Below are 14128 nucleotides of genomic sequence, written 5' to 3'. Positions count from 1 at the left end.
GATGAAAGCTTTCTCTCAAAGGTTTCGTTATGCAAAATTCTGACAATGTCCAACACTTTTTATTGAGGAACTCTAATTTAAAGAGATAAGTAAATGATGGATCATGAGTATGAGGGAATGAGTATAGTGGAGGAATGAGAACAGTTGTGGGATTTAAATTAAATGCAACAAAATTCATATGAGTAGAACTCAGATATTAGAATATTTAAATGAAAGATAAAGTAATATTGCTTTCGATAAAATAAACAGAAATAGAACAAAAATAATTACAATAAATTTTGCAGTTATAAGATTTCATGACAAATGTGAAAAATTATTTCCTTTGTTCTAATACAACCGCATTTTCAACTCATTTTTAATTAAGGCAAAAAAGATTATTTTGCGTGTCCGTACAAAGCTATTTTGCTCTACGTAAAATGCATAAAGTTTTAATTTTTATTTAGAAAAAGCAGACATGCATTATTTTTAGGGAGAGCATGAACTTATATGTGACTATTTCATAAGTACAGAATTGAGTATATATGTTTAAAATAGTTTTTTCTTTTAAATATGTTGCTAATCTTTGTCGATAATTTCGTTTATCGACAAAGATTTATATCGACTTTTGGACGCGGAAGAGGCTGAGGGAGTTAGACAGCTGAACACTGATAGTTCGACTTGGATTCATTTTCGGTAAAAGAGCTGGTACTACTGATTTCTTCGTACTTTCCCCATTGATAATGTAAATATGAGTCTGTTTCTTTTAGAAAGATTGATTGGAAGATTTGCTAGGGTTTCTAAAGGGTGCTTTAGAGAAGTAGCTCTCGCATGCTCTGCTTTGATAAATTAACTAATTAACTGAGATGCTTAGCTGAAAACAATGATGAAACAACAAATGCTTAGCTAAATATTATTTAATTTTCTAAAAAAATATATTATGCTTATTAACATGTTTAAAATAAAGTCTTTGACTAAGATTAAAAATACAACGTAATGTTTTTTAATTTTAAGGTTAATAAATTCAGATAGTATTCCAATTGGAGAACTATTTCAGTAGCTTACATTTTCTTTTCGTATGCTTATGTTTTCGAACCTTATTTGGAGGAAAAAATTTATTGACAATAAAGAAATGATTTTAGTTTTTTTTACTTATATCGCTGCTTGCCAATTTAAAGACTTGAAACTTATTTATAGTGAACAAAATACGATCATTATGTTTCTAAAAACAAAATAATTTATTTCGTCTCCCCAGAAATGCTAAAAGCTAACTCACATAATGATTTGAACATTTAAACTTTAAGAAGTTTTAATGAGTTTTTTTTTATTGCCAGTAGTTATGTTGAATTTTTTGTTTTAAATGCAAATACATAACATGAATCATTTTTTGTAGATTGAAACTCATAATTCTTCAGCAAAATACTCAAGTAATTTCAGATTGGAAACGTACACGACAAGCTGGTACATATAATTTTAAGTTACATTAGAAATTTAATTATATAGTTTAAAGGTGGCAAATCCTTAGAATTATCCCCGTAATCAGTAATGTAAAACGTTCAGTGGTTTGTGATATTAAGAAACAATGATATTCAGAAGAGTTGAAACGACTAAAAATGTTAGTACAACAATTCAAGCTATTACCAATGAATCGTAGGTTTATCCCGCAAAATATCAAACAAAACCGAAAGATTAGCACTGTAAAACTCGCAGATGGATCATAAGAATTATTTACAATGAAAGTTAATCCTAAAAGGGTCATATGAGTCTTCAGGGCATATTGATACAACTACCCATCTAATTTCAAATCGATATGTAATACTAAGATCTGTTAGAATAATTTTAATTGCTTAGTGTCTTTCGTTGCTTAATAGTGTTATCAATTTGTGTGAATAAAGTTTAATATTTTCTGAAATATTCCATAACTGTTACAATTCCTCCACGCGGTGCGTTTTTATTATGATGGGGTGCTGTTGAATTACCTCTCATTCACAAGCTTATCAACAAGCGGGTCACGTGGTCTTCGTTTCATAATATCGGATTCGGGTTTCTCGTACGCCAAAGAAATCGCCGGCACCTACAGGAAAGTAACCACCAGAAAAAAAAGTAAGGCAACACACAGACATGCAACAAGAACCTTCCACAGTTTTGATGCAACTTGTATCAAAGGCATTCCAACAAAGTTACGACAGTAGGCAATTTCATAACCAATATGCAAGACAATGATGCAATAATAACATACATATTTACAAGCATTAGATAACAACAATAATAAATTGTAGCAATAATAGTATAAAATTTGAATTAATACAAAAGAATCAATTAAAAATACAGTTATAATATCAAAAGTGTACATATTTATAACTCCTTTTGAATGAAATAAAATACATTACTAATTTTCTTAGTGATATTCCTACATTAACTATATAAGTGTCATAATTACTAATTTAGTAAATAGTTTGCTTAGCTTTAGACCTGTCAATGCACAAGAAAACACATTTGAATTTGGTTTTACATAAGCTAACATTACATAAATGTCATTAAATAATGCGAATGAATTACTTTATTACCATTTAAGAAAATGTTAAATAGGTATTTTAGTTTTTAAAGGAGCTAAATATAATAAATTAATTTAAGTTCTTATTTAAAAACATTCTAATGCCTTACACTACCTATTTTTAGTTAAATAAATTATAAATTTTATTTGACTATGTAAAATAAAAATAATGTACATAGAAAACAAAATCAAAACTTCTATGCCGGTTATAAATCAGATGCGTCACATCTAAGCATTACAAACACGTGTTTTAAAATTCAGCTGCATAAATAACGTACAGTTATTTTTAAAAAACCTTAACATAGATTTATTTAACTGCGAGCACTCAATAAGTTGCACTGCAGACAATGTTTAAAACTAATTAAAAAATTAATGACTGGCGTAATTTTAACATTTATGCGATATGTAAAATTTATTTTAGAAATTCATGAATTAATTACTTAGATTTATTTTATACTAAGGGAAATTAAAAAAAATATTGCGATAGTTCTGAAAATCTTAAAAGATGTTCACTATATTTATTTGAGTTAGAAATTATAGACTTCAAACCAATACAAAAATTTCAAGACAATAGCTTTAAAAGTATGATGTTATATTAAAATGAAAATCTTACTTATCGCATACATTTTCAATGAACACTTTTAACGCAGCATTTAGGCCAAAATATAAAGTACTTTAGAAGAATATTTAAAAGAAATTGAAAGACACATATTCATGCTGACTATCATGCTGCTGCCGATACTTACCAAGTCAGTTCCTAAATCAATGCAGAGGATAGTGACTGTCCCCAAAGGCAAAGGTACGTCGGCCAATATAAACAGCAAGAAAGGAGTAATTTCTGGAATGTTGCTTGTTAGAGTATAGGCAATAGATTTTTTCAAGTTATCAAAGATTAAACGACCTATTTGTTTTGGAAGAGAAAAGACAGACAGATAAAGACTTTAATTTATATACAAAATCAATTTAGAAAGCGCGAATTTTAAAAAGCTTTTTATTATCTGAAACATTATCAATCAAAAAAATAAATTAGAAAAAACATATTCTTAGTAGATGTAAGTTCATAATGCAAAAGTTCTTGAATGGCTTGAAAAGGTAAACTGTAAGTATGCTTTTATAAATTTATATAGTAACACAATTCAAGATAAGTACAAGAAAGATATCAGGAAGGAAACTGAGTTTTGATAAAAGGATTTTAAAACTAATTAAAAAAGTCCTTTTAAGCGAATGGTAGCCGAAAATCAATATATATTTGTGGAATTAGTGAAAAAATAGATGCATAAAATTGATGAAAACAGTACTGATGCCAACTAAATAACTTTTAGTGATGTAATACATTTTCATTTGAGTGGCTACGTCAACAATCAATACTCGAATTTCTGGTTAAATAAAACTCACATCGAGGTTGGCAAGTCTTCTAACCCAAAAATGCTACTGCTTATCAGCGAGAGAGTGGATAAGTGTGCTAAATACTGGTAACTGGACCCCATATCCAGTTCATCGATATTTTCATGATTTTCTGCATATGTCACATTAATATGAATCAGTTTTCCTAAGAAAGTCTTGCAAGAAATTATTCCTCTTGTTAGGCAGATAACCCTCATATCTTTTGGCACAATTAACTAGATAACTCAACCCAAAAAGCGTCTTAGTCTGGTTGGCAGTTTCGGACAAATCGGGTATCATAGTTCATGAGACTATCAGAAAGTTAGATTTTTTGCTAATCATGACTTTTCGAAGAAAAAACATTCTTGATAGTCATTCTGGTTATAATATTATGGTGCTATTCAACACCAAAATTCTCTTGTTTTGGATATATTTTAGAACATACGTTATTGGCAATTTATGAACCACTGGGATTCTATAGAATACCGAGGCCTTTTTATAGGATGCCAGGCATTTTATAGAATGCTTGGCATTTTTAGGCAAGTACGAAACATGAGAATTATTATATACTTTCACTAGGCAGTCTATGGAATGGCAAATGTTATTTAGTCAAAGTGTGAAAGAAGGTCAATATTTGGATTTTATTTAAAAGACATGCATTCCTCAAACGAATAACTACGATTAAAAGCTTTTATTCAAAATACATAAAGAAAAATCAAAGGTATACAAAACAAAATTTATACCTTTCTTATTAAAGAAAACAATGAATGAAAATTTATAAAATGCATGGAATAATGGAATGAATGTATTAAATATATGGATTTTGCATTTATTAAATGTATGAATATTCAAAACGAATAGACGATATATTTCATACTTTGCTGGTTTGTCATTTGGAATTCTATAGAATCCCTAGGAGATGTATGAAATGTTAATCTTTCATACACTGCCGGCCAGTTTTTCGCATTTAAAAAAAATGACTGCATATTCTATTAGAATGTCGGATTTTATACACTGTCCAGTAGCACATACATTTCACGATTAAATTATTATCCTAGATTCCTTCAAAATTCAACTCAATATTCATCTGATCTCAAATTCTACGATTTCTTTTTAGGTCTTTCTGATGAAAAAAAGGCATTGCAATCATTGCGGGGAGTGATCTCAGCTGAAACCAAATCAGTGTTTTCAAAGAATGGCAAATAAATCTGACTCACAGTTTGTAACAAAGTTACAATATATCATCGGGCAGAAAAAAAGCCCATTCGAGCACTTCATTCTGTGTAACCGTGCAATAGTTAGTTGAATAAATACCCGTTTAAGGAGTAATAACTTAAATTTCTTAGTTTCCAATATAAGCGGTTTTTTTTTTTTTTTTTTTTTTTTTTTTTTTTTGTGTGTCTCTAATAATCTGTAGTCTGCAGTTCAACTTAATGAGTGCTTGCAGTTAAATAAATCTATGTTAAGGTTTTTAAAAATAACTGTACGTTATTTATGCAGCTGAATTTTAAAACATGTATTTGTAATGCTTAGATATGACGTATCTGATTTATAACCGGCATAGAAGTTTTGATTTTGTTTTCTATGCACATGATTTTTATTTTGCATAGTTAAATAAAATTTATAATTTATTTAACTAAAAATAGGTAGTGTAAGGCATTAGTATGTTTTTAAATAAGGATTTAAATTAATTTATTATATTTAGCTCCTTTAAAAACTAAAATACCTATTTAACATTTTCTTAAATGGTAATAAAGTAATTCATTCGCATTATTTAATGACATTTATGTAATGTAAAACCAAATTCAAATGTGTTTGCTTGTGCATTGACAGGCCTAAAGCTAAGCAAACTAATTACTATATTAGTAATTATGACACTTATATAGTTAATGCAGGAATATCACTAAGAAAATTAGTAATGTATTTTATTTAATTCAAAAGGAGTTATGAATATGTGTATTTTTGCTATTATAACTGTATTTTTAATTGATTCTTTTGTATTAATTCAAATTTTGTACTATTGTTGCTACAACTTATTATTGTTGTTATCTATTGCTCGTAAATATATATGTTATTATTGCCTCATTGTCTTGTATATTGGCCGACAATAACGGATTAATCCAAGAAAAACAAAAATTATACCCTAGATTCTTGTTTCAATGGTTGAGTGGGCTGTGTTCATGACGCGTGTAAAGTGTATATGGACCTGTTTTTGTTTTCAGAATTTCCACTATGCCATTCCTTCTTATATGCTGGTGTAGTACGTTTTGCCCTAATCAACTAATCAATCCCATTACGATTCTATTGTTTTGTGTCATATAAAGCAATTCTGGAATGCTCAATTTCAAATTTTATCGAAATTTATATCATTTTCATTAATCATATTTCATTCTGAATTTTTGTTCGTTCTAACATCAAAAGGAGTCTCACCATCGATTTTTTAATTATCCCAAATTATTCTTTGCATATATTTTAAGATAAGATAAGATAGCTTCCTTTTTCAAAGAGCTTTTCCCTTTCCCCTGAAATTAACCAATTTAATTCATATTCATTATATGTAGTATTTTAAACCATAGTCAGACTTAGAACTGGTTATCACAGAGGATTGAAAACTGACAGAGAGGGTAAGAAAACCTACAGGAACTGTGATAACTCTTCGGACACAGAACTCACAACTGCACATATTTTTGATTGTAGGGCTGTCCATGCTGAATTGTTAAAAACTGGAGTCTTGTTTGAGAGACTGAAACTCTATGATGATAATATTTTGCAAATTACTAGGGCTGTCATCATTGCCCAAGGCACTATTTGAATAGGTTTTATCATAGACACTACATCAATAACAGCAACATCAGTTTAAATCATATTCGTAATATTCCAGTATTTATATTTTGCAATTATTTCTTTACGCTTTGCAATTAATATTGCATTTTTCATATGTTTTTACCATTACGAGAATTTTAGTTTCATTTTCTTTGTTAGTTGGCAAGTAGTTTAACCATACTACTTTTATTGTCCGCTAGATTAATTTTCTTTTTTATCTTAATTTTTTCGTTTTGCTTTACTTAAAAAAAGAAGTTGAAAATAAAATAAACTGGGAACTTAAACAGTAATTTAAATAATCTAAGGCATCGTAAATAAAAGAAGGTTGCTGTTGGCAAGAATGGCAACACAATAAAATGGGTGTCTTCATTTTAAAAGAATATCAAAGAAAAAGGTGACTAAAAATTCGTGGTCAAGAAATCAATACAACACTTAAGCTTAGGTTATTATACTTAACCTCCGGATTTGGCTGCGAGTATTTCAAAAATCTATTCATAAGAGAGGTAAATGTGGGAAAAAATAAAGTTTACGAAAAGTAGAAATTTCCATAGACCACAGACAGCCCTGTTAATACTTCATTAATGAGTAAATGTATTCGTTAATGAATATCTGCTTATTGGTCATAGTATGGAATTTTTAAAAGCATGATGTACTCATTAGTAAAAATATAAATTTTCATTAAGTTTAGAAACCACGGAGAGAAATTATGTTACCATTTATGAAAAATATTAGTTTCTATGGACCACAAACTTGCCCTTAATTCTTCTTTAATGGGTAACTGCTTATTGGTTAAAATATGGTGTTTTTAAAACCAAAATGTAGATATCGTATTTACTAATTAATAAGCCATGGTTAGAAATAGTGCTTTTTGATCTGATGAAGTCCAAATAATACTGATTTACAATTTTAATAGGAGCAATGTGATTTAAAACGAAAAATGAACATTTTGAGATATTCTTAACTTAAAAAGTAGTACTATTCGTTTCTAAGCCATATTTATATCTCATTTTCAAAACTGGAAAGACTAACAGGATTATAAAGAGGAAGATACGTAAAAGTGCTTAGATGCAAAAAAAATGTGACATTAGCAAGCATTTAACTCATAACTGGATAAAATTATGAGTTTGGGATATCAGCAGAAGTAAGTTGTTAAAATATTCGTTTTAAAATTTAGGCCGTACCCTAAATTTACATCTTAAATTTTCAATAAAAATTTGTCTTAGTTCTGCAGTAATGTGATAAATGTTTTATTGCATAAAATAAAAAATTGTGATAAATTATTTTACAACTGGACTTGCTAAGAAAAGAAGCATAATGCTTTTTCTTTGCAAATTCTGCCAATAAAGAAACATAAATTAAAACATAATTTAAGCATTTCTATGAATATAAATAATTATTTGATATAATCTAAGAATTTCAATAATTTTTCTTTCTTTTTAATGACTTGCAGAAATGAAAAATTGGAATGTATACCTTCTTCTACGCCAGTCACGATGGAAGCAAAATTATCGTCCAATAATATCATGTCGGCAGCCTGTTTACTGACATCACTTCCTGCGATACCCATGGCCACACCTATAATTAAAAGAAACAGACATGTAAACTATAACCGTTTTTCACTATTGAAATCTGTATTAAAAACGAAAATAAAAGTACGTAATAAAAATAACTCTTGAAAACAAGTTAGATGTATCAGAAGGTTTTCAAGAAATACTATAATTTATGCATAATTCTAAGATATATAAACATAGAAAACTTATTATTAAGCGGTCTTAAATGACTATACTTAATCAAGTAATTGAAAAATGATTATTAATGTACGGTGCTAGAAATGTCTTTTATTAATTACACTCTAACGGTATAAATGCTTTCAAAATTATCAGTCAGATATATTACAAATTACATGAAAGCTACATTATAAAAAATAAAACAATAGACCTAAGTTGTCCTAATTTTTTCTTAAGGATAAAATTATTTAAAAAGACCTACATTATTTTAAAATCTTTTAATTTGTTACATTTAGACATACATTCTATTAACATGGAAAGCAGCGCACCAGAAAGTAGTCATCCGAATGGGACGAAAATCAGTAGATGTGACTGATATACATGTACTGAAAATTAAACGGTAACACGATCATAGGAATTAAATGTTTTCTTCAAGAAATAGAGAGAAAAAATAATACACTAGCCCACCTCTGGCCCTGGTACAAGATATTATCCGGCTGAGCACTGACTCGAAGAGTTGGCGGATGTCCTTCTGAGAGAATGCTTACCGTACACGTTCCACCTGGCGAATTAGATGGTTGCGATCCAGGGACGGTCGGAGACGCCTCTTGCTCTTCAAAGTTCATATGAGTCCTACTGAGGGAAACCCTGAAAGCGGCCCGGTCAGGGAAGTGTTAGAGAAGCACAAAGACAAGCAGTATAAAAGTATGTCATGTGTAGCCGAGCATTATCCTGTTGAAATGCAAGCCCAGGAGTAGGTGAAAAGAAGAGCCACACTACGGGGCTTAGAATCTTGCCAACATATCTCCGTGATAGTAGGATGTAACAGATGACAATCAAAGGGATCCGGATATCAAATGAAATGGCACCTCTTACCACAACTCGTAACTGTCGGGTTGCGAGGCGGACGACAATTAGGTGAGTATCCCACCGCTGTCTTTGACCGTTCCACACACGTCTTCGCTGATCATCAAGTCGGAAGTAGGATTCATTGCTAAAAACAGTTCTATTCCAGTCTGTGAGATCCCATGTCGAATTCGCCCGGCATCACAGTAAACGTGCTTGGTGGTGTACAGTGGTGAGTGGCATATGGCGCATTGGCTTCCGTGACCTCAGCTTCCCTTCACTGAGTCACCTACCAGTGGTCATTGCAATTACTATTATGCCAGTTAGATGTCGTCTCACTGACAAAAACGCATCAAGAGCTGTGAGTGCCTATCGGAAGATTACACTGTCCTTGCGTTTTTTTTGTCGCTTTACGTCGTAGGATAGTAGCATAGCTCCTACCAAAATGTCTAACGATCTAGCGATTTGATCATCCTGCTTCTTTAAATTCAATTGCACGTCCTTTTATACATGGCGACATCTGCTCATACTGTTCGCGAAGCTGTCTGCGAGGCATTAGTACAGTCCCTGTGAATTGACGGAACGACATTCGTACGGAAGTTATGTCTTAGCATTGGAGTGTCATATGCAGTTTTGTCCCATTAGGATATTTCTTGTTGTTGCGTCAGGATTTATGTTATACAATGTATTTAATTTTTTTTAAGTGTTGCAAGAAATACAGTTAAGTTTTGCAGGGAATATTTTCATTTTGGGTTTTCTTTATCCTTTCTTTCATTTCCTTTTATCATTCAAAACGTTTTGTTTTTAATTTGGACAATTTTGTACCTTTTCATTTTCATATTCCAAACAAATATTTTTCTTTATGTCTATATATTTAAATACTAATTGACAATTCTGTTAGGAGTCGTTTCCTTCCCAAAGGATGTAGATGCTATTCTGTTGCAAAATTTTCTCCAGCTGCCTTCTAAACATAGGTACGTAATTTATTAATATATCTTCTTGAACATTCTACCACTGATCTTCAAGAGGGCTTAAATCTCCATATCGTGGAGGCCACTAAAAACCTGCAACTCAGTTTAATACCATACTCTAAGCTATGGCTGAATGATAATTTCTTGTGAGGGAATGTTCTACATTGTTAAAATGAACAATTCCGTTTTGCATGGCAAATCCTCGTTGTCGTCGCTACATCCAAATTCTCTTGTCAGTTGGTAAAGATTAAAACAGAGCTTATATTATACATAATGTCCAAAACATCTGGAATCACATTGAATTCCTTCATTCATTTCAGTAATTTTGAAGTTTTTAATCTGTCTCTTTCTCATTCTTTCCTTTGGGCTCCTTTTCAATGTAAAAGACGAGGTCTTGAGATTATAAGATGGGTATTGAAAAGTAATGGAAAAATACTTATGTGGGCATTATTTTTAGACTTCTTCCAGAATAATTAAAGTGACATGTACTAATCTAGTACATCAGTGGTTCAAAAAGCATGTAATAATCTAGCAAGATGGAAAAGAATGCATTGAATGAATGACAGCTTTGTGTTACAAATAGCGCGAATGATTTCGAATATATCCTATAATATATTTTGCGGCTCCAGACTTTAGGAATACCCTGTAGAAAAGCTTTTTTTCCAACTGGAAAGCTTAAAAAGCCAGTGGCATCTTGCTACGAAATGGATTATTATACCAGAACAACGCACGGGTTTAATTTCATACAGTATTAACCCGCTGTACACTGCTCAAAAAAAAAAAAAAAAAAAAGGGGACAGTCCTATATCTCCCGATCTACTGGGCCGATTGACAAAATTCAAATTGCGTTCTTCATGTCTCGAAAGCGCGACTTAGGATATATATTAGATTTATATATAGCACTATTCTAACATAGGTATTTTGACACAAAATCGGACTTTTTCTGAAATAACATACCAATTTTTTTACATATTTCGATTCTACGACTCAAATTACGCCTAAATATGAAATTTTGTAAAATTTGGAGCGAAATTTACGGAGAAATTCACAAATTTATGTTGGCACTTATTTGTCAGTTTGCGCCAAGAATACTTTACTTGGCAAACTTCTTAATACTCGTATATGGCAACCTAGTTTCCTTAGGGAAAAAAGTCACCATCGTTCCTTTTTTCCAAATAATATTCTTTATATTATATTTTTAATTATAACTTATTATTTTAAGTAATTTTTTCTTTTCGAATTTCATTTTAATTGTTTAAGTTGCACTTTTTTTTTTTTTTCGAATAACTGTTTTAAAAATTTCTATTTACCTATTCGAACTGCGTAAATAAAGGTGCAGCGTTTATTTATTTATTTTTTTTAAATAGTTTTCTTTATATATATTTTTCGTCATAGCTATTATTTTAGGTCATTTTTAAATTTTTATACTTTTATTTTAATTGTTTGTGTTGCATTGTCTCTTCAGATAATTGTTTTAAAATTTTCTATTTATTCCTTCGAACTGAGCATTTTAAATATATTTATTAATATCAATTTTCCAGAATTTGATTTTATTTATTTGAACTGCGTTTTTTTCGGAAGAATACTTTGTAACCCAGACTACGATGCGTTTGAAAACTGCATACTATATTAAAAGAGAAAATACAGTAAAGCACAGTTTTACACGCCTTTCAATGTTCCGTTCAGAAAAAATATATATAAATAAGAGAGATGTATAACCGATATTTTAACTTAGGATGACTTGCATACACTGCTTTAAACAGTTTTATCATTGTGCCCATTGCTTTACACAATTTTATCATTTGGTTTCTTAAAATGTTATTCATATTTTAGTCAAATATTTTATTTTTGAAATCGCAAGAATCAAATATCATAAGATTGAAAAGTTTTAAATTTAAAAAAATACGAATACTAAATTTTACGAAAAAATTTATTTTTCTTCTCAGGCCCACAAACGGCCGAGCGGTAAAGTTGCTGAACACTGGTAGTTCACTCCGGGGTTCGAACCCCGGTAAACGGGCTGGTTGCATGAGCGTTTTCGTGGATTTTCTCATGTGTACCGCGTATGACAGCTGGTTTCCCTTAGAAAGTTCTTCACGAAGTATTTCGTCAGAGCCTTTATCAGTCTTTAGAGGCTAAACATTTTGAAACTATGAGATGAAAGGAAAGACTGGTTTCATCAAAAGGTTTTGGTTTATTTTATTATGACAAAGCACACTACGGCTATCTGCCTAAGGGGAGGGGGGCTATCTGCCTTCCTGGAGAACTTTCTAAGGAAAACTGGCTCGCATACACGTTACACATGGGGAAAACCACGAAAACGCCCATCCAGCCAGCCCGTTCGCGGGATTCGAACCTCGGTGTGTATTTAATTATGGCAAAGCACACTAGGGCTATCTGCCTAAGGGGAGGGATGCCTTCGTGGAGGACTTTCTAAGGGAAACTGGCTCGTATACACGTTACACATGGGGAAAACCACGAAAACACCCATGCAGCCAGCCCGTTCGCGGGATTCGAACCTCGGACCGAACTACCAGTGTTCAGCGACTTTACAGCTCGGCCGCTAGTTCATTAGGAAGGGAAAAAAACATCTTTAAGTGACATCCACATACATCACTGGATAAACTCCTGAATCTTCAAATAATTCGACTGAGGAAATCATGGGATTCACCATTTATGATACGATATGATGTTCTATAACGTAATTTACACAACCATATAGTTTAAAACCAGTCGCTCTTCACTTTAATCTGCAATGATATCGTTTTGTCTTTTCTGTTAACACAAGCTCAATTGATGGTATTTGCTGGTGTACTCGTCCAAGTGTTTTCTCTTTGAACACCTAAATTCTTTGAAGTATTCTGAAAGTATATTCGAAAGCGTCCAACTTTTTGGAACATCTTGGTACGTCTGACAGCCAAATTTCCCTGCAAATTTTTGCTTACTTTTCTCCCTAATTTTCTTCTTTCCTTCTACAGTTATTTTCAGTGCTCACACAAGAAAATTAAGATTTTTCGACTGCTAGGCTTCCATACATTTTGCATTCTTGTCAATTTTTTAAAATATCAATTATATGAATTGCGTTTCAGCTAAAGACAGCTTTTCATTTTCTAGTCATTTTAGCTATAAATAAAGTTTAAAGCGAAGTCCAAAGGATAAATAATTTAATTAAAAGATTTTTGCTAAATGACAAAGAAATAAAACAGTCCAGCAGGGTTTATTCTGTACCACAGAGTAACCCGATTCTTATATCGGCTGAAACAATCTAAATCATATTAAAGATCATGTTTTTTTATACAATCTATAACGCGAGAGAAAAAATTAGCTTCTTAAAACATGCTTTCTAAGAGAATTAATATAAAAATTTATATTTATATATATATTTTTTAAAGTTGGGACTTGAACCAAACTGTCAGACTTTTAAAGCTTATTTTACATGGTGGTTATTATTAAAGTTCCACTTTGAAATGGTCATAAAAGGAAAACTACCGGACCAAATGTTATCAAACTTGGGAATCGTGTAAAGGAGGTTATGAGAATTTATTTTCGGCGTAAAAAAAAAAAAAAGAGTTCAAAAACAACTCACCATCAGGGGAAAAATGGCGCTGTATACAATATTGTTAAATGAAATAAGACACGAAAACATCTGTTTAAAATGTGTTTAATATTTTCCGAAACGTGTTACAAAGCATGTTCAATGTAGCGTCCAGCATTTTCCGAAAGCAAGTTAAATCATGTTACTGCATTCTCAACAGCAGCTCTTAGCATATCAGGTTTGGTTTTGGTTTGGTTTATTAGATTACGACAAAGCACTCGAGTGCTATCTGCCTTAAGGGAGGGATGACTTC

The 14128-nt window shown here is 31.2% G+C and overlaps 1 protein-coding gene across 2 annotated transcripts in view; it reads right to left on the bottom strand.

Annotated features, from left to right (window-relative positions):
- LOC118184367 (sodium/potassium-transporting ATPase subunit alpha-B-like) overlaps positions 1–14128 on the bottom strand; it is a 90558-nt gene that overhangs the window by 20420 nt on the left and 56010 nt on the right. The window contains exons 15-17 of one of the 2 annotated variants that reach the window (XM_085824848.1): positions 8210–8311; positions 3277–3431; positions 1956–2050 (exon numbers count right to left, since the gene is read on the bottom strand). In XM_085824848.1, coding sequence (XP_085680974.1) covers positions 1956–2050; positions 3277–3431; positions 8210–8311 — 352 coding nt within the window. The remainder of the gene's footprint in view (positions 1–1955; positions 2051–3276; positions 3432–8209; positions 8312–14128) is intronic. The other variant, XM_085824847.1, reaches the window with a different exon arrangement.

This window comes from Stegodyphus dumicola, chromosome 10 (assembly GCF_044657685.1).
Source record: "Stegodyphus dumicola isolate Sdum_Otavi_A_Nest chromosome 10, ASM4465768v1".
In the NCBI taxonomy this organism is placed as follows: domain Eukaryota; kingdom Metazoa; phylum Arthropoda; class Arachnida; order Araneae; family Eresidae; genus Stegodyphus; species Stegodyphus dumicola.
This window is presented reverse-complemented; position numbering and strand designations above follow the sequence as displayed.